Source organism: Colletotrichum fructicola, assembly GCF_000319635.2.
Source record: "Colletotrichum fructicola Nara gc5 chromosome Unknown KSG_Nara_v1_contig07, whole genome shotgun sequence".
NCBI lineage: Eukaryota > Fungi > Ascomycota > Sordariomycetes > Glomerellales > Glomerellaceae > Colletotrichum > Colletotrichum fructicola.
Window position 1 is genome coordinate 4,339,746 of NW_027094057.1, and position 24,790 is coordinate 4,364,535.

The following is a 24,790-nucleotide window of genomic DNA, read 5'->3' on the forward strand; positions in this document are numbered from 1 at the left end:
CATTTAATCTAACTCGCACCTTCATTCTACCACTTACAGGATTTAGACCATGTTTGCATGGAGGAGGTTGACTTCAGTTGGCCTAATGATAGACAGGGATCGCTAACTGAGGCATCCTGCCCTCTATGTACAGGAATGGAGAGGGTTAATAAGACCACTTTGAGACCGTCTCCGTCAAATTTTTGAGCATTTCCAATATTAAGAGATGTGGCCCAAGGATTCTTGGAGGCTCTTGAGAGATTCCTCATCTGCCCTTCTGCTCTCCAAATTGGCATTCGGTTTATCTGACCCAACTTCTGACATGCCTGACAGATTGCTGATGATTCAACTACAACGTTGCTCGACCCTGGTGGTGTCAAGACGCAAGAGCTGGGTCATCAGGCTGGCGTAAGCTGTGAAATTGAAATCAGGCTGTCTCTGGGCTTGTCCAGCTGAAGTATGTCAAATGCGGCGCAGTGACAGTCACGACCACTTCTCCTGCCTAATAATTGGACAGCACTGTAGACAGAACGATGAGAGTGGTGCTGATGGTGTGACAGTATTATTCCCGGCATATGCAGTGAGACGCAGGGGACATCAAGCGTTGCCATTCGGTGCACACTTGGCCTTCCACTTTCTCTTGCAAGCCATGGACTCTGATTTGACTGTCGAGCCCCTGCTTCGCCTCGCCAAAGCAACCGGGGGGCATATCTGCAGGCCACGTCCCGACCCAGTTGAGCAGGGAGAGAATCCCATGTCTCCATACTAAAGGGCAGTGTGGCCGGAGTTCATACTTAGCCTGGTCCTTCCTTCAATCTTCGCTGCCTGCCTTTTCAAATTATCGATGGCAGTACTGCGCGATTTCCTTTGCCATGTCCATCTTGATGCGCGCGCTTTCTACTCGACTCTGACTTCACCTTCTCGCTCTTCACCCGACAGTGACGATGTCTGCCGAACAGTACACAGTCGGCTGGATTTGCGCCATCAAGCCCGAGTTCGTCGCCGCACAGGAATTCCTAGACGAGGAACACGACGCCGAAGGAATCAGCGCTGCTGTACATGACAATAACAGCTACGCCTTTGGTCGGATTGGGCAGCATAACGTGGTCATCGCGGTGCTTCCAGATGGTGAATATGGCACCAGTTCGGCAGCGACGGTTGTCAGGGATATGGTTCATTCATTCCCCAATATTCGGATTGGCCTGATGGTGGGCATCGGCGGCGGCGCCCCGACCTCGAAGGACGATGTACGCCTCGGTGATATTGTTGTCAGCGCCCCTCGCGGCGGCAACAGCGGTGTATTTGAGTATGACTTCGGCAAGACGATTCAAGAGCAAGCCTTTCAGCACACGAGACATCTGGACCAGCCTCCCAACGTTGTCCGAACTGCGGTCACCAATCTGCAGGCGCAGTACGAACGCAAAGGCCACAATATTCAAGAGGCAGTCACAGATATCACGGGGAAGAACAAGAGACTCCGGAAGTATAGACGGCCAGACCACAGCACCGATGTTCTCTATCAGTCGAACTACCTTCACACTAGCGGTACTGGGGACTGCACGGCGGGTTGCGGTACAGATTCGGATAACATCGTCCTCCGCGCGGAGAGAGACGAAGATGAGGGCGATGATGACCCCGCTGTTCATTACGGTCTTATCGCGTCTGCGAATCAGCTCATGAAAGATGCCACAGTCCGGGACCGTCTCGCAGCAGAGAAGGGCGTGCTTTGCTTCGAGATGGAAGCCGCAGGCCTTATGAACCACTTCCCGTGTTTGGTAGTCAGGGGTATCTGCGACTACTCGGACACCCACAAGAACGACAACTGGCATGGATACGCCGCAATGACAGCGGCTGCCTATGCCAAGGACCTTTTAGGAAAGATCTTGCCGAGTAAGGTTGAAGCAGAGAAGAAGTTAGCCGACGCCGTTGAGTCAGGTTAGTGGAACGTCGAGACCCGGCAGGTGAAGTCTCGCTGAGTTAAATCTAGTAAAGCAAGAAATGCATGATTTCCAAGAGACAATATTTAGTAATCGGGAAGACGACGAGGTGATGTCGTGGCTGAGAGCGCCGGACCAGTCAAGCAACCACAAATTAGCCATGCAAAGTCACCACGAGGGAACCGGGTCCTGGCTTCTAGAGGATCCGATATATCGGGACTGGAAAGCAACTCGGAGTGCATTTCTCTGGGTATCTGGAATCCCGGGCTGCGGAAAAACAGTTCTGAGCTCGACTTTGATTGAAGACGTTCGGTCTACTTATTCATCGGCTTGCCTTGCTTATTTCTACTTTGATTTCAACGACAGTTCGAAACAGACTCTCGACAGCTTGCTCCGTTCTCTGATCCAACAGTGTTCTCAGAAGAACGAGGCATCAAAGGCCTGTATACATGACCTATGGAAGTCACGTCCTGCGCGAAGAGATGAGCAGCCGACAACCCAGCAGCTTTATGACTGTCTCGTTAAAATCTTGAATCAGTCAGACGAGACTTGGGTTATCATTGACGCCCTTGATGAATGTACGACCAGAGACGGATCGTATGTAGACGGTATTCTCTCTTTCATCAAACAACTGAAGCAGGATACCATAGGATCTACTCATATTCTCGTTACAAGCCGATCAGTGGAAGATATCGAAAGGTCTTTTACCGAATGGGCCCAGAAAGAGTGTTTCATTTCACTTCAGCACAGTCTTATTCAAGATGATATCCAGGCCTATATTCGCCATGAGCTTCGACCAGGTGGAAGGTTCGACAGGTGGCAAGGGACCCCAAGATTGCAACAGATCGAGTCGACACTGATGGCTAAAGTTGATGGAATGTAAGTCGACCAGCAGCCGCACGAAACAGCAGCGCTGATTTGATCTAGGTTCCGGTGGGCAGCCTGCCAACTCAGTTCGTTAGCTAGGTGCATTGATCATCATACTCTTCTCAAGGGACTGTCATCTCTACCCAGGGATCTCGATGAAACCTATCATCGAATGATCCGAGACATACCAGAGGAGAACAAATCCAATGCCACCACCGTTCTCCGCTTCCTTGCTTTCTCTAACAGGCCATTTACAGTCGAAGAGCTTGCTGACGCTCTCGCGGTGAACTTGAGCGAGTCTCCCAAGTTTGACCCGGCCTTCAGGATGCCCAGACCTACTGAGATCTGTCTCTATTGCCCAAGTATGCTGCTTCTGGCGCGGACGCGTAAGCGCGCAAGGGACCAGCTCGATGGATATAAAGAAGTGCTAGAAGTGCGACTCGCCCACTTCTCAGTGAAGGAATATCTGACCTCGGATCGGCTCCATGCAGAGCTGCGGCCACTCATTGAGCCGTCCATTTCCCGGGCGTCCCTTGCTGACATCTGCGTGGCATATCTATCAGAAATCAAGGATGCAATGACAAAACACCAGATCGAAGAAGCATTTCCATTTGCTAGCTACAGCGCACAATCATGGCTGGACCACGCAGCTGCATCTCGGTCTCTAGGCCATGGGGCTGAAAATGGTGGCCTGATTCTCGATTTTTTGTCATCTGACAACGTGGCCTATGAGAATTGGTTTGTCATGTTTGATCCAGAGGCCTCATTCAAGATCACGAAACCCGCTTCGGGTCTGTACTACGCCTGCTTGTATGGCCTCGTCTCGGAAGTCAAAAGCCTGCTTTCGCAACATGTTGCCGTCAATGAACAGGGCGGACGACAAGGTTACCCAATCGTGGTAGCCTCAGACAAAGGACACATCAAGATCGTGGATCTTCTGATCGCAAATGGAGCAGATGTAAACCTGAAGGACCCTTTCGATCTGACAGCTCTACACGTGGCCGCCAGCGGAGGCTACGTCGAGATTGTTCAGCTTTTGTTGGACGCCAATGCGGAAGTTAACGCAATGACTGCTGAGTACGAGACCAGCCTCGGATGGGCCTGCAGCAATGGGCATCTGAAGGTCGTTCGGCTGTTGCTCGATTGGGGAGCAGTCATGAAACCTCCAGGTGGAATGTCAGTCAACGTGCTCCAGCTGGCTTGCTCATACGGCCACGTGGAGATTGTTCGCCTTCTTCTCAACAAGGGCGCTGACGTAAACGGACTGGGTGAACACTCTGAATCACCACTCGAGTCTGCTGCCGCGTATGGTGATGTGAGGATTGTCTCTCTTCTACTGCAGCACGGAGCAAGTCTGACGCTGCTGCCAAATCAGATTGGGGATGCCCTGGAATCTGCTGCGGCCTATGGCGACGAACGTATCATGCGGATCCTTCTCGACGCCGGTATTTCTGTTGGCAGAAGCACAGAGCGAGATGATTGTGCCTCATTAGCTGACGAGGAGCAAGATGGGCATGCAATGTTGGCTCTTTGGGTAGCAGCCAAGAACCGCCATGTCGGCGCCGTCAGGATGCTTTTGGATGCAGGCGTGGGACCGAATAATGCTTGGGCCAAAAATAATGGCATTCTCCAGCGTTTCTACAACCCCCATGGTCAGCAAGAAGTAGAGATCATAAAGTTGCTGCTCGATCACGGATTTGATGTCAACGACCCTGAGAGCGCAGACGAGTCGGCGCTGGAAGGTGCGGTTCGAGCCGGTCGCGATGATATCGTACGTCTCCTGATCGATAGAGGCGCCAACGTCAATTCACATGAAGCACGGCCTGGAAACACTGGGAGCGGCCCTCTTTTCAGTGCTTGTCGGCATGGGGAAGAGAGTCTTGCGCGCCTACTACTCGACACTGGCGCAGACGCCAATTCTGTAAGATCAAATGACACGGCTCTACAGGTGGCTGTCTACGAGGGACACAGAAATATTGCACGGCTGTTGCTTGAACGGGGCGCCGATACGGGGAGAGTGGCTAAGCGCCATTATCCAATCGGTCATAGATTCGACGACCCCCTGCTTCGAGCTTATAAGATGCGCGACTGGGAGTCAGTGCAGATGCTTCTCGACTATGGAGCGAGTCTCGACACCGTCGCGGGAGAATCTTGCAAGAATCATAGCTTCTTGGAGATTGTTTGTCTGGACAATGACATGCACGCGGTCAAGATGCTGCTTCATCGAGGTGTAGACGTCAGTCTTGGCCTACCGGTAGCTTGTTACCAAGGGTACGTAGCCCTTGTAGAGGTAATGCTTGACGGCGGCAGCGATATCAGCATACACAACACCAGGTACGGAGACCCTTTAGGAGCTGCTTCATACGGAGGGCATGTTGAAGTTGTACGCCTCCTCATCGAAAGAGGAGCCCCAGTCGATGCATCATCTCCGATCTACGGCAGTGCCCTCATAGCAGCATCGAGCAGGGGCCATGAGAAGGTCATCAATGCTTTGCTTGATGAGGGCGCCAACCTAAACAGTAACATCGGAAGTCATGAAGATCCAAAGGAGTCAGGGATGCCCCAAAACTTTGCAAAGCTATGGTCTCCCGCCGACGAGAATGGCAACATTCCCGCTAGTTACGGAAACGCACTTCAAGCAGCCTGTCACGAAGGCCATGAGGACACGGCATGGCTACTCATCAACCGCGGCGCAGACGTAAACGGACCAGGTGGCTGTTACGGCAGTGCGCTGGCAGCCACTTCTTACTGCGGCAAAGCTAGCATAGTACAGCTACTCCTGGAAAGCGGAGCAAGTGCCAACTCCCCCGGCGGTATTCATGGGAATGCTCTTCTCAGCGCTTGTCGTAGAGGCCGCGAGGATATCGTTCGTATCCTGATCAACAATGGAGCCAATGAAGATTTGGACGAGAGCTTATCTACGGCAATTCGTGGAGGACACACACATGCCGTTCAAACCATACTTGAGATTTGTCAGAATCGTGTTTCACTCGACAGCAATAACCTCAAGGATGCCATAAAAACCTATGACGATTGCCTCATTGGGATGATTCTCGACACAATGGGAACTTTGACCGAGGAAACCGGCATAGGTCCACTTCAGGCTGCCGCCGCTACTGGGAAACGAGACCTTGTGCAAACCTTACAGGATCGAGGAGCAAGCCTGACTGCTGAGAAGCTTGATTTCAATGAAGCACTCGTAAATGCTTCCGCAAAAGGGGACATCGATGTGGTAAACTTCCTGCTTGAGCTTGGTGCCAACCCTAACCAACAGTACGTCATTACGTCGGAAGGGCAGAGGTGGATGTATAGCAGTGCGCTTCACGCAGCATCGCAGGCTGGGCATCTGGAAATCACCCAATTGCTCCTACAAAGTGGTGCGGATGCCACTTCGCCGGGGGGAAAGTACCAGTATTTAACCCGGGCTGTCATTGTCAGCTATGATATGGACCGTTTTGAGATGCGTAACAAATACGGACAAGATCTTGAACAAGATGTCGTTGAGAGATTTGAGGCGATCGTCAAAATGCTGTTTGTTCATGGGGTCGACGCTCGTTGGGTACGGCAGGACTACAATGAATGTCTGCATCAGAGTACCTGCGTTGGATTTGGAACCATTGTCAAGATCCTCATAGAGAAAGGGGCAGACATCAACTTCTACTTCGAGAAGTCTAACACGGACGTTCTAGAAGCGGCGCTGTGGTGTGGATATCTGCATATTGCTTGGATTCTGGTGGACCAAGGTTGCCACATACCCGATTCACACTGGGAGCGCTACTACGGAGCCCAGAGAAAGACACTGCTGCATTTTGCGGCTGAGTATGGGCGAAAAGACATTGTTCAAGGACATGTCTCCAAAAAGCTTGATGTTAACATCCGAGACGATCGTGGCCAAACCCCACTCCACCTTGCGGTTATAAACGGGTATCATGAGATCACAAGGACTCTGTTAGAAAACGGTGCGGAGCCGTCTACACGGCACAAAGATCTTTCTGGGCAAACACCTCTGACATACGCCAGAGGGATAGATCTGGGAGACGGCCGTGGGCCAATCGGCCCACATACTTTGTGTGTTGAGGTGTTAACGCAATGGAGACCAGCAAGACTCCAGGTAAATGGGCGAATAAACCCGCTACGAGTGCTTCTCTGCGGTCTGCCAGATGTCGCGATACTAACGACTTTCGCATGACAAAATATTTGATAATCTGACCCTATGAGTCTCCAAATGTACTGACGATATTGCTTGTGAAATCTCTTAGGCCAATTCTTTTCTATTTCGAGACCTATTACTACTACGCATAAAATTACGTGTTTCGAATACTCTTCCATGCTCCTTGAATATTTTCGTAATTTCTTAATCACCTGCCACTCTGCGAGACCGTGTTTTACTCATTTTTGAATTCGGAACTGTCAACACATCAAGATCTCAGTTGTCCAATTGGGAGGGGATGGTAGCATTTCCAAAGGCGCTTCTACCGTTCCCGTTGGTGTTGAAAAAGATTTCGATCGGCCCAGAACCCTTCAAGGGAACGCCGAGAACCTCCTGCTGGATCTCAAATGCTGCAATACTGTAAGCTTCGTGAAGTTTGTCTGGCTTAGGGTATACCTACTATGGACACCAACGCTGTCGACCCAAGTGTTGTTCAAGGTAGGGTCCTCGGCCGTGTAGACAGTGTATCCCACCGCGGGGTCGTAGAGCCATCTTGCGTAGCTTTCCTCGTTCGGTGTGCTTGAGTGAACAGCATGAAGCTCTCCCAGTCTGTGACCTTGAGCCCCGCCAGAGAGGTTGATCTGGACATGCCAGGAGCCGTATTCTTCGCAAGCAGCGATTCCAGCATGAAGGCCGACAGCGATGAGGGAGAGAAGGTGCTTGGTGGAAAACATCATTGGGTATCAGATTTGAGATGGATGATTGGGATTCGATCGAAGGTAAGTCGAGAGCTAAGTCGGAAGTCTGGATTTGAATAACAACACAGACAATGTAGAGCTAGGGAGAGAGGCTTTTATGAATGGTCATGATGACCGCAATCCTGCTCTTACGCACCAGCGCGACGTTACATTCGTATTTTCAGCTTTAGGATCAGAGAGCGCCTTACACTGGCGTCAATGACGGACTAAACGCCATGTCATCGTAGCAGTCCATGTGTTTGCGTTTCACAGAGCTTGTGTGGTGCAACATGGTCAAATCAGAAGGCATACCCGTGTGGGCCGATCGTTCCGTCCTGCAAAACAAAGACATGCAGCTCTACTTCCAAAAGTAGTGTCTTTTTGCTAGTCAGACTTTATTTCTTACCTACCATTCGTATTCTTCCCCGGCGGTGTGCAGTAAGCCCCAATTGCTTGGCAGTGGGAAAGCCATTACGGCGTAGGCCTTCATACGAATCCTTCATCGTATTCCTTTCTAGGCCGCAACTGTGCCTCATAGTAGCACCGGTGAACTACCGGAAAATCTGACCAATTGGATCTGTTGACAGTCAGTTTAGATATAAGAAGCAGTCAGCCAATGATCTTTGCACGGCCGAACCTCAACTTTGAACAGGATGGAGGAGGATTATTGCTGACCAGCCCTTGATGCTCTGATTTGAGTAGCTCGTGTCGTGCTTCCACACTCGCTAAAGCCGTCTTATGTCAGTACTTACTACGGCTATGAGTCCCCAAATCCTACCGTCTCGGTTCTTGGGGTTGTTCTTCAGCACCGATAATTTCTTTCGCTTTGTCGCACATTGCCCTCAGTTGCCATGGCAGAAACTCGTTCATTCCAATATCTTTCATTTTTACACGCAATACCACAACGAGAATGGCTGGTTTCTGACTCTGAGGTTCTGTTATTTTCACACAAAGGTCAAGGACTCAAGTCCCACAAATTTTGACTTTAGTAATAATCTAGTAAGTGTCTTTCAATATCCAAAACTTATTTTGGCCAATTGTATCAGTCATAAAGAAATGTTGCCCAAAGGTCACTGCTTGGAGCTGATAGGGCTTGATATTTGGCTGAGAGTCGATAGCTTTCGCCAACGGGTAAGGTATAAAAGTAGGATATGGCTTTTTGGATTGTGTTACTTGAGTCAAGGCAAAAGAACATGGACCTGAACAGAATACATTGGTGACAAAGGTCATACGACAATGTTTAGTTTTAGTTTTCCTACGAGTTAGATATGTTTGCAGGTCTATATCCCTTTTCAACCACACTTGGCTATGGAGATCTAAAATTCCTAACAGACACCCGATGGACATTAGTGCGGCGAACCAATGCCGTGCCACCATATGATCTTCCGTCTGTATCGGCAAGATGACGTAGAATAAACAGAGCTCTGACGCTCAAATTGAAGGGACATGGTCAACAGGAGTCATCATGCTTTGGCGTCTCAGGTAGTCGGCATCCTGCCTTTGTAGGATACATGTGGACCCGTAGAGTGTTAGATCGAAGTACTTATTAGAAGACGTCAACTTCGCACTGGCTCAAATATGACAAGTTAGAGGTAACATACAAGTCGTTAGTGAATTTCTGCCTAGTTTGTTGGCTTCAGTCTTTTGGGCTGTATCAAATACATCATCCAGCAAGGCCCCCAAGCCCAGCAGCATGCCAAGCATCAATAACCCGAGACGCTCGGAATGCTCGACTCCCTGGTCCCGTGATTTTCTTTTTCTCATGACGAAATACACTTTCATCATGAGCGGTGAGGTGTGCTTGTCAAAGTGACAGCTCCGACTTCACGTTGCAGCGACGCCACGTTGCGCAGTTCACTAATCCAGCCGAAGGGTTACACCGAGCCTCCCAACTGCCGACCGAAACGCCAGCGACTTGGGCTCTCTCGACCTCAACCTCTGACAACACAAAAAAGAAACTTTGATCGCAAATCACAAATAAGGAAACGCACTGCCGATAAACATGCCATTATTCCGACTCGCATAACAGTGCGCGAACCAAAAGAAGAAACAAAAAATGCTCCTTGCAGTGCCCTTTTCCAAGAGCCCCTGCAGCGTCGTGTCGGCGCCTGACGAGCATCTGATGCGGCCGGGGGTTGGTTTTTTCAGGGTCAGTCACCGACGACACACCCCCAATACGGAGGCTCAGCTCAGCGCGCGCGTGTTCTGTTTTGCGACAGCGACAGCAGCCCCCCTAGGCCGCAATGCTACCGGAAACAACACCTTGTTGAGCAACCTGTCTTCCGACGAACCCGTCGTCCCGCGGCGAATGTTTCCCTATATGAGGTCTCGGATAACACGCATGGGTGGACGAAGACCCTAGAGCAGGCAGGCGGTGTCCGGAACTGGCTCCTGAGTTGAGTTTGCTGGGACTTGTTTCCTCTGCCCCTGCGGTCTAACACAACACCCCCTTCCTTCACTTTGGAAGGTTTCCTTGGCAGTTGACGTTTTCTTCATTTACTGCGACATCACCGGGGAATTCTTCTCCTCTTGACCGCCATGTGCACTCCCAAAGTCTAATCAAGCGAGAGGGATTTTTCCTTGGTATTTGTTCTCCTTTGTTGTTTCCCCCCTGGCTGTGAGAAAACTCTCCCAAGTACCGGCAGATGAGAGCAGAATTTTGAGGAGGATTTAATATGAGGAGATAATCTGTTGCGGGCTCCTTTCCAGCGGGCGAGCGGGATCTAGTATGGTTGGCACGGACGCCGTTGAAGATTCAAACGGCGGCATAGCCGTTGGTCTTTGCCGACGGAGCGGATTGCGGATTCCCAGCACTGCACTAGCTCTAGGTCCCGCTGCAGGGCAACAAAATGAGCAGCATCGGGAGCGAGGGGAGCCTGCAGAGGACACATGAAAAAGCTGGCGTCATCGTCGATGATCAGTCTCGATGGGCGGGTTCTTCCTAGCGAGTCAAGCCCGCGCCGCAGAGGCTGCCGCAGAACGGGACAGTCGAGAGAAGGGAATCCGACTTTTCTCTGTGAAGTCCGATAGTAACTTGACCCACGATCTCGCAGGGGACAGACATCAATAGTAAGGGGAGACTTTCGCTTGTGGTAGGCTGTGCCTCACGCTAGGTAGCAATGCTCACTCGTCATCACGGAGGTTACCCGGCAAAGCGTTTTTGCTCCTTTTATGCCGCTGCGTTGTGTGCGTGTGTATCCGTACGTGTTCGGCGCATTTGATCGAAATCCCGATCCCGATGGGAAAGGCAAGGGGAAGCGTGAGATCGCATTTTGCTGCGCATCGGCCAGACTCCATCAAGCCTTCTCGCTTGCGGAGCGACGTCGGACGCAATCATGGGATGTTGTGGACGAAAACCAACCCCCCAACCAACGGAAGACGTTCGTGATGAGTTGCGTGGATATAAAAATCGAGTGCGATATGTGTGTGTAAGACCCAGGTTGCAATGGGAATTCCGAAGCCCACCGGAGGACAAAACCCCAGCTCTTCTCCGCCCCAAAAGCCCCCAGTTTAGGTACCCCGTAGAGAACTCTGGGGGGGTCAGAGGCGTCAATAAATAGTGGACGAGTCAGGCGGTTGCATTATGCGGCGCCCAATCCAGTTTTTCTCGTATGATGTCGAATATTTGCTAGATAGAGAACGATTGTTGGTGTTGAATCGGCACCAAAGCACTCGCTTTCGATCACATCTTTGCACACTGCTGTGCGGCGAATAGGCAACAGCCATGCCGGCGTTTGACAAGTCCGCTTTCGCAGCGTTTGGAGTCAATCGTAGGTGAGTAGCGGCAGTGGAGGGCAAGAAGATTCTTTTTCTCTACAGCGCAAACGAGCACGCTTGATTGACCCTTCCGTTCCAGATACTTCAAAATCAATGGATACCACCCATCCTCCGTGTCTTCCCTTAACTGACCAGACATTAATGTGGCCGCTTAAACATTGAACCGTTTCCCAGATAGACCGTTTCTCAACTCTTGAAACTCCGCCACGTTCATTGAACCAAAATCCTCAGTGTCCTGTTCCGTTCTCCCGTTAAATCAAATGCACAGTGAGCCAAGGTGCAACTGTGTAGCCAACGCTTTTACGCCTTTAGTGCTTCATCTCCAAGTCGCCGGTAGTGAACCTCTCGAACTTGACTCTAGCGGGATCAACTCCCCGATCAAGCAGGTATTGAGACATCTCAACCATGAATATCTCGGGACCGCAAATATAGTACTCGGCACCACCGTGGCCGAGGTAGAGCTCTGCAGGATCTATCCGAGCAAGGTCCATGCGAAGGCCAAAGTCGCTTGACGAAGACAGTGAATCGTCGTCCTCGACATCGGCAATCTGGGAGCGGAAGAACTTGGTGATGAAGTTGGCGCGGCTGTAGGCAATCTTGCGGATGTGCTCCTCAAAGGGGGCGTTGCGCGCCGAGCAGTGAATCCATGAGATGGGGCGGACGGCCTGACGCTCAATGATGGTGTTGCAGATAGACATCAGCGGCGTGACACCAACACCGGCAGAGATAAGGACAACGGGAAGAGTTCCGGCAGCGTGCGTGTCGAAGAAGAAGTCGCCTGTGGGATGTGTCAACTCCACAATGTCGCCAGGCTTCTTCTCGTCGATGAGAAAGTTCGAGAAGACGCCCGGGTTGAGGTTGAAGACGGCCTGGCCCTTGCCGACCTTGACACCTTGATCACGCTTAACGGTGATGCGGTAGTAGTCGGGGCGAGGAGAGTCGCTGAGAGAGTACTGGCGGGACTGCAGGTGTCCGAGGCCCGGGATCGTCGAGCGGAGGGAGGTGTACTGGCCAGGATAGAAGTCTGGGAGACGCTTGCCGTCTACTGGGACCATGTAGAAGGAGAAGATGTCGTCCGTCTCGGCAACCTTCCGCTCGATGCGGAACTTGCGCCATCCCTTCCACTTGTCGTCGTCAAACTCGCGGTACATTTGGGCCTCACGGCCGATGAGCATCTTGGCAAGAATCCAGTAGGCCTTTGTCCAAGCCTCACGAATCTCAGGCGTCATGGCTGGGCCGAGGACTTGACCGAAGGCCTGAATGAGGTACTTGCCGACAATGTCATAATGTTCGGGTTGGATTCCGAGCGAGCAGTGCTTGTTGCACATGCGCTCGAGCTTGGGAATGAGCTCGCTGATGTGGTTGAGGTTGGAAGCAAAAGCGAGGATAACGCCCGTCAAGGCGCGTGGTTGACGACCGTTGGCCTGATTGACTTTGTTGAAGTGGTCGTGAAGCTCCGGGTGAGCGCGCAGCATGTTGGCATAGAAGATGGATGTGATGGTCTCTCCGTGCTCACGGAGGGCGGGAATGGTCCCCCTGACCAGTTGTGACTGCTTGTATGTCAAGGCCATGACTGTGACTGTGTGACGGAATATCAGGCGAAAGGAAAAGCTTGTGGTGTCGGGATTCCCAGTTCGCTGAAGATGAAGTTCGAATCCTCAGCTGATCGTCGGTGTTCCTCGAACAAAAAAAGGGAAGCCTTGCGGCTGCTTGCTTGTAAATCTAGGAGGACGGGATGAGATGGGATGGAGTATGGATCTCTGGGGCCGCCGACGTGAACAGGGGTGCGGATGGGAAGGGGGTATCAAAAAATGGCACAGACAATGGTAGAAATCCCAAATAGAAGAAGAGCCGGATCCAAGGGTTTGGAACAACAAGCACGCAGCCACTCTCTTGAGAGCGCTGGACTCGGGACGCCCACGAAAGATATATAACCTCTCTCTCAGATGCGGTCTCAGTTGGGTTTCCGTAGAACCGCTCCGACCTCATGGAAGGTCGCCCGGGCTCACCCCTCCCCCTCGTCCCCTTCGTCTCGCACTCGCAGGCCCGCGTGTGTTCAAGTCCTCGCGGCTTGCAGGCTTCGAATCAGGCACCGCCGTCTCGATGGATATACATCGTATGATTTGTATGCCGTAGTGTAAAAAGAAAGCTGGGCTCCTCATTAGAAGACAGCTCAAGGGGCCCCCCATGCATGGATCCAAGGGTGAGAGGCCCATGGAGAAGGCAGCTTGTACATACGTACCGTTGACAGTTGCCCATGAACAGCGCCAATGGCAAACGGTGGTTCGCGATGAACCGAAGAGCGGTTGAGAGTCAGCCCTGTCTGGGTCGGTGGTACAAGGCCCCGGGGTCCCAGGAGCGTCCCAGGAGACCAGGGGTCCGCAGGAGGGCTAAGAGACGCCAGCAAGGATGCCGACTGGACCCTGAGCATGACCCCGAAGCCTCTCCAGTGGGACACCGCCCGTGAGCTGCCGAGCATACCGAGGCGGTGTTGGTCGGGAGCACCCCTTCTAGAAGTGCGCTAAGAGGCGGGTTAACGGTGGATATCCAGTAGGCACGCTTGCAACGGTCTTTGGTCAAGCTCATCGTCGGCGGTCGAGAGGAAGGGGATGATTGCGGATGGAGTCTGCTGTGACTTGCAGCAACATCAATGGAGCCGCGATCGAACACGAAGGGTGAAAAGAATTGGGCTCGTGGAGGCCATAGCCGGGCGTGGGTATTGCTCAGTCCATCTGTCAGTTCTCACTGGTCCATTCGCATCGCGTCAATCCTGCGCGCTGGCCGGAGGTTGGAGCAGAGAAAATTTTGAGCCATCGGACAGGAAACCCCGGGCGGTGATGGAGGCGGCTGGAAGAGGTTTGTGTGGTCCCCTTGTTAGTCCCTTGTCCCTAACAGACGTCAGTGACACGCGATGTCCAGTGGAGAAAACAACACGCCACAGCAGGGAATTGCCGAGTTGCAATTGCAAACTCGTATGATGAGATTTGCGGCTTCCGGATTGCCTAACTTGGGGCCCACGGCGCGCCCAATTATCTCAATATTAATCCATGAAAACGCTGTGCAGCTTGCAGCACGCATCGGCTCTGTACTGCAGCTGCTGGGGGAAGACGCAGAGAGAAAACGACGAGTGAGACTCAGCCGGGGGTCGGAGGTAAAAGAGCCACAGACACTGTGACTTTCCTTCAGTTGGAAGTTCGGCGGATGTTCAGACCCCAATTCCGACCGGGTAAAAGTCTGCGAGCCGTGTTTTTCTGGTTCATTTTCTGCCCACTGAATTGGGGATGAGTATCCGTTCAGATCTTGGAAACGGGTATTGGATGCGATGATGCTCGACTCGAATCCCATCTCAGAGATTGCCGCTCAATTGCGACTTCGGCAAACAGCCCATCAGAAACAGACTTTTGCTGACTCTTTCACCAACAACGTGGTGGAGTTGCAATAACACACCCTTTCTTCCCTGAGTTTCAACTTGAGCCCGAAGGATCGGGTGGATTGGTCTTAATGTTCCATCCATTACCGACTTGCTCGTACAAAGTACTTGATGCACGAGCGATGTGCGAAGAGACATCCATGCTGTGTGTTCGCTTGGTTCTGCTAGAGAAATGCAGCACTGGTCGGTGGAAAGAGTTTGTTGGGTCCTGCATTGGCCACAGTGGTTTCCAACACCGGGTCTCTGGACAGAGCCCGTAAGTCGAGACACTTTTTGCAGTGTTTCGTCACGCCACGATCTTCCAGCCTCATCTCCGTCGCTTTCATCTTCGGTACACCATGGTGACGAGAGTTCAGCGCCATCACCTGTCGCCGGCGCCCAAGTCGGGATTCCCCGGGGTTTGCATTGTAAAGCTCATCGACCGCCCCCGAATCACCCCGCATGATCCCCCTGACGGTGGCCTGGTTGCCCGGGCTTGAACTGGCAGCCCTCAGCGGATCAAGGTCCTCTCTACACGCGATTGTCAGATTGTCAATGTGACCTCCACCGGCCAAGTCCACTCTTCAGCTCCAATGATGGAGATCTTGAGAAGATCTCGATGGACCAACCAACAGACGAGATTTTTGGGTGGGGGCCTTGATATGCAAGACTCGAACGGCCCCCTCTCTTTCATCATTTGTGACAGGTGTCAAATGATACGCAAACATTGCAATAAGACGCTTCTCTCCACGCGTCGTATGCAAACATGGCGCATCGTCTTCGAAGCCGAGGATTCTCGGTGGTCGGTGGATGACCGACCATCTCAGGAGTAGCGCCTCGTAGGCGAGGTTCCGAATGGTTTAGCGGGCGCCCAAGTCCAACCACCGCTCTCAATCAACCGAGGCGCACTAACTCGCAAAGGCTTCTCTTCAAAATGTCCAAAATGACATGTCGTTTCCGAGGTGCTTTCCCCTTTGCTAGCTCAAGCAAAGAAGAAAATGTTTGCTCGTTGCATATGCGTCAACGCCACCAGCCCATCAACGCGAGGCGCTCTTCAGCGTTGTGGCGGCCGTTAGATTGCTTTTTGCAGCCCTCGAAGATGAGACTTGATGCAATGCAAGTGTGACCAAGGTTTTGATCAATTTCGGGTCCATGCCAATTATTCCATTTTGCCGGGTCGCAGTGCATTGCTGGGATACCAGCCGAGCTACGCTGTGCGTCGTGTTGCACATGGGCGGCAGCGGCGACCTGCGATGACAAGCAAACATGGTCTCTCGCTGACAACCATGCCTGTTTCGTCGACTCTGCCACACACCTTCTGCTTGGAAAGAAGAAAGGGAAGCCCGTTCGCCATTTGATATTTGACAGGCAAACTTTTCGGTTACGGTCTGGAGCCGCTTGGACTCCCAACATCAAACCAGGTTCTAAAGCCACATGGCCCCCACGATGTTACGCTTAGAAAAAGCAATGTGAAGGCACCACGGATTTCTCCCCGGCAAAGCCACTAACGGTATGTATGTAGCCTTGACTGGACCTGGTCACCATTTTCCTGTCAATGCCGAGCAGGCAAGCATTTGACGAGCCGACACCATTGAAAATCTCTGCCAACTTCGTCAGGATCCGTCGCTCATGAAACATGTTTGCTCAGTCAATCGTCAAGCGAGACGAGGGCTGCTCACGTATCGGACCGTATCCTGCACGACCTCCACATGCCAGGCATCAACATGTCGCCAACGACTTGATGGTTCGTCGGCAGACCGGACCCATCATGAAGTCCCAACTCCAGGGAAGTACGGATACTGTCGAGCCCGCACCGGCATCTGCATGGACGGGACCGTTGATGTCGTGGGGCCGACTGTGGAGGAGGCTACTGGAAGACTGCAACAGCGACTCCCGCTAATGCTGACTTTAGGAGCATGCAGATACCTGCCTCTTCGACCCTAGATCATAGGTGATATTGCCTCGGCTGAGATTTTCCTCGACGTCCTGAGGTGTGTACTGACATTGGCATGGTCCTCCAAAGCCCACATTTCGCTTCTCGCGGAGAGATCTTCGGCGGCCACCGCCAACAAGAGGCAAACGTATCCATCCAGTTCGCGAGCCTGAAGCGGATGGCAAGGCACACAGCTCATACTCGCCACCAAGCTAACATTCGAAGCTTGCATGGAGCTTTTCTAGCCCTTCGGGCTAATCTTTGAGCCGCGCGACAAGATAGCCGCGTTGTCTGCACAGCTTGAGAGCCCACATCTCTCGGAACTGTATACGAGACCGAATTCCGTAGTCTTGATTCCAAAGCGATGGCCATGCCAACTTCATATCCAGTCTGCCAATTTTCTTGAGTCGATGACGATAGCCAGACCATCGCCAAAACATTCCGCATGATTTGGACTGCAAATAAGCCTGTCTTGTGTCTTGGATCCTGGAAGGACATCCGCGCGCCTTCGTTCTCGTGACGTCTTATCCCATGCCTGCAAGAGCTTAGTGTCTCGCTCAGATTTGCTCGTGGCGCCCGACCGTGCGGTCGTAAAGAAGGAGTGTTGTACCTCACACAGATACAGAATGAATCGCATGCCGTCAAACCTCCGGCTATCGGTTCAGCGCCTCCGTTCGGCCGATTTCTCCGGGCCCGACGATGCCGACCCGCTCCACCGTTCCACGAACCTGGCTGAACGAATCTGAAGAACTGGGCGAACGACCCCCGGGACGTCCGGCCTCCGTACTTTTCGCGTGGGACACTCTCGAAAAGAAATGTGATCAATCAACCAGATATATCTTGCGTCCGTCGATTCCAATAGATATTGCAACGTCGGCCCACGGGGCCGCATACGGAATCCTGAGCTCGTACCCGCTGTCAGCCCAAGGTCAAGATCCATCATTCAAGCACTTGTCTTCAGCAGAAATGTAAATCATGCATGAAATTTTCCAACTGAAAGGCCGGGGCAGCGTGCCCGTGCACACTTGTTGATCATTGAAGTGGATTCAACGTGCCCAGGGCTGAGGCACTCGTGCACGAACAATACGAACAATCGAAAGCACGTCATGCTGGCATCCGTGCCTTGCAGATGGCTCCGCCGCATCTATTTATCGCTTGTGATCTGCCATCGGCCTTTCGATTTGGTCCGAGCCTGCTTTGGAGGAGCCCACTGTGGTTGATCCCTTGGTGCTGCTGACGAAAAATGCTGTCTGGCAGCAAGTAACCTCGGGGGGAATCGGAGCGGCCTGGATGGGGGTACCAGGGGCCGCGAGCACGTTATTACACTAAATAACTCTGTATGAGCGTTATTGGCAGTACGAACGCGTCTCGTGTGTTGAGATGAAGTTGAACAGCGGTCGTTGGAAGGGGACGATGGCTGCACTGCGTGACAATGAAGTTGTTGAAGGCCTGTCCCACTTCCAACACCCTAAATGCGGGAGGCGACTTTCGGCAGCTAACCGACCATTCAGGCAATGAACGTGGGGTTTCTCTGGGTTGTCAATGTCGGCAGTGGCCGGTGTTCCTTGCATCCTTGACGTGTGCCGTCCCAAAACGGGAAAAAGGTTGCACTACTGGCCCGTTTTAGGAAACACTGTGACTTACATCGGTTGCTGCTACTCGGAAGGACCATAAGCAGCATCGTATCTCAAAGCGACAGAGTCTCAAGGAGATCTGGTCTGAGTGGCAGTATGTTGGAGAAGCTGCCGTTGGAGAGCTGGCAACACACCAAAGGCTTGTCTCGGCGGCTATCGGAAAGGTCGCTATCCGATGTCGAATCATCTCAGTCAGAAACGCCGGTAATTGCTGGATGTACTTAGTGGCAGCTCAGAATGCCGAACCCTTCGCGAGAATCTCTCCCATTCGAATAGTAATGTGCGTCGAAATTCTGCCCTTCGATCATGACTCGCTTCCAAGGGAGCACTCGTTATCGGATCGGATAAGATGTCGGTGGCGAGAGGACAGCACAGTTGTGTTCCAGCTGGATGGTTCGATGAGCGGAGACCGGTTCCTCTTGAACAAGAAGAAGCGTAAACGCGGTGTGGTCCCAGACTCCCAGGGCGTGCGATGGGTATCAGAAGACATGGTGGTCGAGGATCGCCGGAGTCGGACTGGATCTCCGAGGGAAATGGAAACGCTCCTCCTGCCATCATTCCAAGGAAAAGTTCACCGACAAACCAAGGCGGTGAAGAAGGTTCACTTGAAACCAGGCGTCCTGTTGATTCCCTTGCAAGTCGTAGCACGTGTCGCGATAACCCCACGCCGAAGCACCCCAGAGCCTCGTGGCTGGGAGTTTGCCACCGGAGATGACAGTTTGACAGCTTCACGTGTCTAACGTTCATGCATCATGAACCCAAAGGAATGGGTACGACACAGTGACAGGTGCAAGGACAGGGGCCGGCGATGGTGTTTAGGCGGTAGCGTGATTGAAGGCCATCTCTCCGCAATAAGCGAACGATATTAGCGTGGCAGAAGAGAGCGAATCTGACGATGCCGCGAGTCAGGCACTCGCAAAGCAAGGGTCTGACTTGAGTGGAGATTGAACAGAAGAATCATGGTCGACGTTGAAAAAGAGTGTAGATGGATGGTTGAAGTTGAAGTTGAAGTTGAGATGGTGAAACTTGACAGGTGCACTAAAGCACTTACTTTACCGGATGGAAGTCGCCATGCATCGAGTTCTGGGGGGGCGCTCCTTCCTCCCTGCCGGCACTCGCTTAGGTACATAGCACGGATAGGTAGTGGCCCCGGTGGCCGGCGGTCGGCTCCGAGGCGCTGCGGAGGTAACAGCCACCCGCCCCGCGTTTTCGGAGCTGCAAGTTGCCATTTCGAGCCATTTGCGGACCTCTACTTCTCCATCAGTGTTTGTGTTTGATACTGGCCACTTTGCATCTTTTTCTTGGCCAATCGCAATTTCTTCGAGACCGTTTAAAGACTTCGTGATTGGCTTCCGTTCAGCCGGAACCTTTCCCACTAACGCACTCCTCTCATCTCTCATCACATCATCCAGCTCCACCATGTCAACGACTCCGTTCCCGGTCCCCAACGCCACAGTGCCTTACTGGCGATCGCAACTCCACGAGCTCGATAGCTTTCAGAGCTCCGAGACATTGCCAGCAGAGCAGGATATCGTCATCATCGGCGCTGGGTACACAGGGACAGCTCTAGCCCATTACCTCCTCGACGGCCTCGATGACTCCTCCCGGCCTTCCATTACCATCCTCGAAGCCAGACAAGCTTGCTCGGGAGCGACGGCTCGCAATGGTAAGTTACGTTCTCCAGTGCAGCAGCCCCGCACTAACACCAACCAGGCGGTCACGTAAGACCCGACCTCTATCAAGGCCTTCCTGGTCTGATTAGGAAGTACGGGCGAGAGGCAGCTGACGAGATGGCTTCGTTTGAGCTTGCCAACCTCCATGCTGTCAGAGATCTCGTTAGGGAGAAGAAGATTGACTGCGACTTCAGAGTGACCACCTCCATGGCTGTTCTCAGAAAGGATGAGCACGCCCTGCCGTTCAAGGAAGGGATCAATGAGCTGCTTCAGCTAGGATCACCAACAGCCAAGCTCGTTCACACCGTCGAGGGCAAGGCAGCCGAGACGTTTTCCGGAGTCAAAGACGCCACCACAGCGTTCGCTTTTGAGGCCGGCTCTATTTGGTATGGTCCCGTCGGAGACGTCTCCAAGAGAGAACCACGTTGACCCTTGCAGGCCCTACAAGTTTGTCATGTCCCTCCTGTCACAAGCCGTCAGCATGGGAGCCCAGCTTCACACGCATACTCCCGTCACCCAAGTGTCTGACACCCAAGACAACGGGTTCTGGACGGTGACCACCCCCAGAGGTGCCATTAGAGCCAGAACCGTTCTCTTTGCATCCAACGCGTACACCTCCTCGCTGCTTCCCCAGTACAAGGACCGCATCATCCCAGCTCGGGGGATCTGCAGCCATGTGGCCGTCCCAGAAGGCACACATCCTCCGCATCTTCCTGCGACCTACTCCCTTCGTCACGGTCCCGGCCTGTACGACTACCAAGTCACTCGACCGGACGGGAGCATCATCGTTGGTGGCGGCAGGACGGAGTTCTATCCGAACCGCCTCGATCAATGGTACAATATCTGGGACGACTCAACTTTGATTGAGCCTGCTGCTACGTACTTTGATGGTTACATGCAGAGAAACTTCCACGGCTGGGAAAACAGCGGAGCCAAGGTTGACAGAGTCTGGACGGGAATCATGGGGGTAAGCGCTTCTCAATCACGTCGCAATTCGACCGAGAACTGACGAGATGCAGTACACAAATGACCAGCTGCCCCACGTTGGTGCAGTCCCGTCCAAACCCGGGCAGTACATCGCCGCAGGGTTCAACGGCCACGGGATGGCCTTTATTCTCCTAACGGCCAAGGGGCTGGCAAAGATTGTTCGAGACGGCGTGCCCTTCTCCCAGTCCGGAGTTCCGCGGCTGTTTGAGACGAGCGAAGCCAGACTCCAGCGAGACGAAAACGAACTTCTTGCATAGTCACATTCTCAGCATGAATTGACTACCAGATCTGGTCCCTGTCGTAAGAAGATCTTCCGACTCTTGCAGATTCCGGACATTACCATGTTGTGGAGAAGAGATGAACCTGCGTGGCTGCCAGGGGGGGCAGATGACAAAGTCGCGGCTGCTAATGACAAACTCTTCAAAGGATCGGTCAGGCGCTGCATGAACGCGGCGCATCAGCAGATGCCGAACCATCCTCTTCCGGGTCCGGCCGAACCCCTGTTCCCCTCGGTGGATCGATCGGACCATGAGCTACGCCTGCAAGGCTGAGATTGTAGGATTCGGGCGCAGCCATCAAGCTGGGCGACATCTCCAACGGCATCTGTCAGAAAACGGCCTCGTGGGGCGGGAGTGGGTGGAACGAGAAGGATCTCCCGTGCAGGGCGCTTATGGACTGTCGTCTTTTGTTTACTGGGTCGTCGCATCTGGGCCATCTACTCCTTGGAGTGTGCTTGGTCCTTTTCCATATCTGTACCTTGCTGTATATTGTACCTCGACTCCTTGGAGTGTTCGTGCCAAGGCGAGCGTGCATGTCACTCATATTGGTTCTAGAACGATTCCGTGATCTTTCGGGTATGAGATGGTTCATGTACTTTTCATTCATAAGTTCGTCACACTATGTAATTAACTCTCGCCATCCCTCGGCGAGTTTCTGACGTCTCGTATGTACGCCCCTCATTACTCGTGTTATTTTAGCCTATCCGACGTGATTGCCACCACTGATTACCATTACATCGGATTACTGAGGGCGATGTTAGCTACGGCACAGGATGTTTGAGTAGGGGCTAGCCAACTTACAATGTCGATCCATCTGGCCATCCACTTGTTGACAGCGGCCTTGGCCTCATCAACGAGACCGAGCTCAAGGAGCAGCTGCACGGAGCCACGGATGCCAGACTCGAGAGCCGAGGAGATCCAGGCGTGCGTGTACGAGGTGTGCTCGCCGATGAAGATCATCTGCAGCAGTGTCAGTCCAAGTCAAAGGGTTTTCAAAAAGGGGCTGGTCACTCACGTTGTCGTACGTCTTGAAGTACTCGGGAATGTACAGCTGGTGCTGGCCAGCAACGGGGCTGACCCAGGAGCCGCTCTCGAGGGGGTCGAGCACCCAGCAGCGACGGTTGTAGTTGCCGGTGTACAGCTCGCGGGTGTTCTCGCCGTGAATTTCAACCATGGCGTCGAGGACGTACTGCACGTGCTCCGCCTCGGAGACGGACGCCCAGCGGTGGCCCCAGTCGCCGGAGATGTAGCTGGCGAGCATCGTCGCCTTGCCGGTGCCGTTGATGTTGTACGACGGATAGCAGGTGGAGCCGATGCCCGGGATGTCGGAGGTGGTGCTGCAGCCGCCGACGATGGGGTTTTCATAGTGCTCCCAGAAGCGCTCGGAGAACTCGAGGGCGACCTTGCAAGCGCTGGTGTAGGGGAGCTCCTTGATGGCGTTGGAGATGGTCAGGGGCAGGGAGGGGAGGCGCCACTTGCGGATGATGGAGAAGGGGACAGCCATCAGCGCGTAGTCGTAGGAGGCGTTCTGGAAGGTCTTCTCGGTGAAGTTGTTGCGCCACTGGAGGTTGACCTTGGAGTCCTCAGTGAACTGCACGCGCTCGATCTTGCGGTCCATGGTGGTGACGTCGTCAACGAGGGGGTGGAAGGACAGGGGCAGACGGCTGAGACCACCATCAATGGTCCTGTAGGTCGCGGCCTCGAAGTACATGCCCTCGTAGAGGGTGTCCCAGAAAGAGGTAGCGGAGTACATGCCGAGGGCGTCGGTGGAGTTGAGGGAGCCCTTGAGATAGTTCACCATGAAGGCGTATTCAGACCAGGTGTCGCCGCCCAGGCCATTCAAGCCGTTGCGAACCCACTCGCCGTGGGCCTTGTACATGTTCTTCGCCATGGCGACGGAGAAGTCGCTGTCGGGCATGTACTTCTCCTCCTCCGCGGAGAGGGCGTTGGTGGCATCGTCGTAGACGGTCGCGACGGCGAGCGAGGAGTTGGCGGAGATCTGGGTGAGGGTAGGTGGCAGGCCGTTGGCGAGCTTGATGCCGTTCTTGTAAGACAAGCCGTTGACGTTGGACTGGATCCAGGGGATGAAGTCGACGCTGAGGTTCTTGTCGTGGTTGTTAAGCTCGTTCATCTCGGCGGCGAGCTGGAAGACGAGCTGGTGGTCAGAGATGTTGTAAGTGGCGTTGGTCTTGGGGTCGACGTAGGTCTCGGGGAAGCGCATGGGACCCATCTCCTGGTAGGAGTAGTCGAAGGGCCCGCCGGAGAGGTACTCGGTGTGCACACGACCGCCGAGGCGCTGACCGGCCTCGATGATGCTGATGTTGGTCATGCCAGCTTGAGACAGGACGAGGTAGGACATGAGTCCCGCCATGCCTGCGCCTACGATGGCAATCTGCTTAGACTTGGCGGCGTCAACGTCTACGGCGGCAGGCTCCTTGTCCTTGAGCAGGTTGACACCCTCGAACCAGGCGCCGAGGGTGTCGAAGCCAGTCTCGTTGCTCATGTGAATGGCTGGGCTGGTGTCAGCGTTTGAGCGGGATCGAGGGTCGTGGCTATGACTTACATCTCTTGGCAGCACGACGCTTCCAGCTGTGGTGAAGAGTCTGAGGCTCACTTCGGCCAACCAAGGAGCCAGAAACGCTCCAAGCGGAGATACAGCCGTCGGAGTGAGCATCCTCAGGGAGGACCCAGACGAGGCGCTGGGAGTCGCGGACCTCGGACTTGACGATGGTGTGATGAGCATCGTCGAGCGAGACGCCGCGGCAAGATCCGTAAGTGAAGGTGACGGATCCATCAACGGGCTCTTCGATTGTCAGATGAATGTTGGAAACACGAGAAGTGACGGCGTGACGAGTCTCGAGCTTCAGGGGGAGACCAGAAGCAGCCGCGAGGGCGCTTCCGGCGACGAAAGAAAGGAGCCACCGAGACATTGCGAGATCAGAGGACCGAGTTGAGGCTGTCCAGGTGAGATTGGCGTGAGGAGAGAGTCTCTGGATACCTTCATGTTGGTGATACGCCCGCTGGTCTTTATAGACCTGCGGTTGCTATGTGGTCAATCCAGATGCCCGGGCCGGGACCGGTCTATGGATGTCTCTGTCCGACGCGCAAGACTCGCCGAACCACCACGGCCAACAGCCTTGGAAGTGACCTGATCCATGAACATCACAATATTGGTCATCGAACAGTTACGTGAGGCGGTGTCGGCTTGCGCAGCTTCGCAGGCTTACAGCAAATATCATCAAGGGTCGCTGAGGACAGACGAAGAACCCATCCCATCGGAGAGTTTCCCGGTCGTTCAGCTTTACCTGAAGAAGCAGGTGCGAAGGAAATGCCATGTCGATTCTCCCAGGGAGCTCCACGGCTCACCATGTGGTGGCCATGTAGTTTGACGTTGCACAAAGCAGTCGTCGGGCGCGAGGGTCCCGAGTC

At 53.4% G+C, this 24,790-nt stretch overlaps 6 protein-coding genes across 6 annotated transcripts; 2 read left to right on the top strand and 4 right to left on the bottom strand.

Moving 5' to 3' along the window:
- Positions 1-923: 923 nt before the first annotated feature.
- On the top strand, positions 924-6,811 carry Ank1-1-1 (Ankyrin-1; the record flags this gene model as incomplete). Its single annotated transcript, XM_066152776.1, has 4 exons — positions 924-1,914; positions 1,967-2,795; positions 2,844-6,742; positions 6,804-6,811. 4 exons carry the CDS (start codon positions 924-926, stop codon positions 6,809-6,811), a joined length of 5,727 nt encoding a protein of 1,908 aa, XP_066008067.1.
- Positions 6,812-7,209: 398 nt separating this feature from the next.
- CGGC5_v012958 (uncharacterized protein) lies at positions 7,210-7,667 on the bottom strand (the record flags this gene model as incomplete). Its single annotated transcript, XM_032036459.2, has 2 exons — positions 7,210-7,343; positions 7,394-7,667. 2 exons carry the CDS (start codon positions 7,665-7,667, stop codon positions 7,210-7,212), a joined length of 408 nt encoding a protein of 135 aa, XP_031884518.2.
- Positions 7,668-11,755: 4,088 nt separating this feature from the next.
- hmp-0 (Flavohemoprotein) lies at positions 11,756-13,018 on the bottom strand (the record flags this gene model as incomplete). Its single annotated transcript, XM_032036458.1, has 1 exon — positions 11,756-13,018. The coding sequence occupies one exon, from the start codon at positions 13,016-13,018 to the stop codon at positions 11,756-11,758; it is 1,263 nt and encodes a 420-aa protein (XP_031884519.1).
- Positions 13,019-13,503: 485 nt separating this feature from the next.
- CGGC5_v012960 (uncharacterized protein) lies at positions 13,504-14,033 on the bottom strand (the record flags this gene model as incomplete). Its single annotated transcript, XM_066152777.1, has 3 exons — positions 13,504-13,596; positions 13,690-13,863; positions 13,929-14,033. 3 exons carry the CDS (start codon positions 14,031-14,033, stop codon positions 13,504-13,506), a joined length of 372 nt encoding a protein of 123 aa, XP_066007951.1.
- Positions 14,034-19,842: 5,809 nt separating this feature from the next.
- On the top strand, positions 19,843-21,340 carry puuB-2 (Gamma-glutamylputrescine oxidoreductase; the record flags this gene model as incomplete). The annotated part of the gene is made up of 4 exons (XM_032036457.1): positions 19,843-20,089; positions 20,137-20,482; positions 20,535-21,063; positions 21,116-21,340. The coding sequence occupies 4 exons, from the start codon at positions 19,843-19,845 to the stop codon at positions 21,338-21,340; spliced, it is 1,347 nt and encodes a 448-aa protein (XP_031884599.1).
- Positions 21,341-22,103: 763 nt separating this feature from the next.
- lox-0 (L-amino-acid oxidase) lies at positions 22,104-24,291 on the bottom strand (the record flags this gene model as incomplete). The annotated part of the gene is made up of 4 exons (XM_032036456.1): positions 22,104-22,106; positions 22,163-22,321; positions 22,377-23,872; positions 23,925-24,291. 4 exons carry the CDS (start codon positions 24,289-24,291, stop codon positions 22,104-22,106), a joined length of 2,025 nt encoding a protein of 674 aa, XP_031884611.1.
- Between the last annotated feature and the right edge of the window lie 499 nt (positions 24,292-24,790).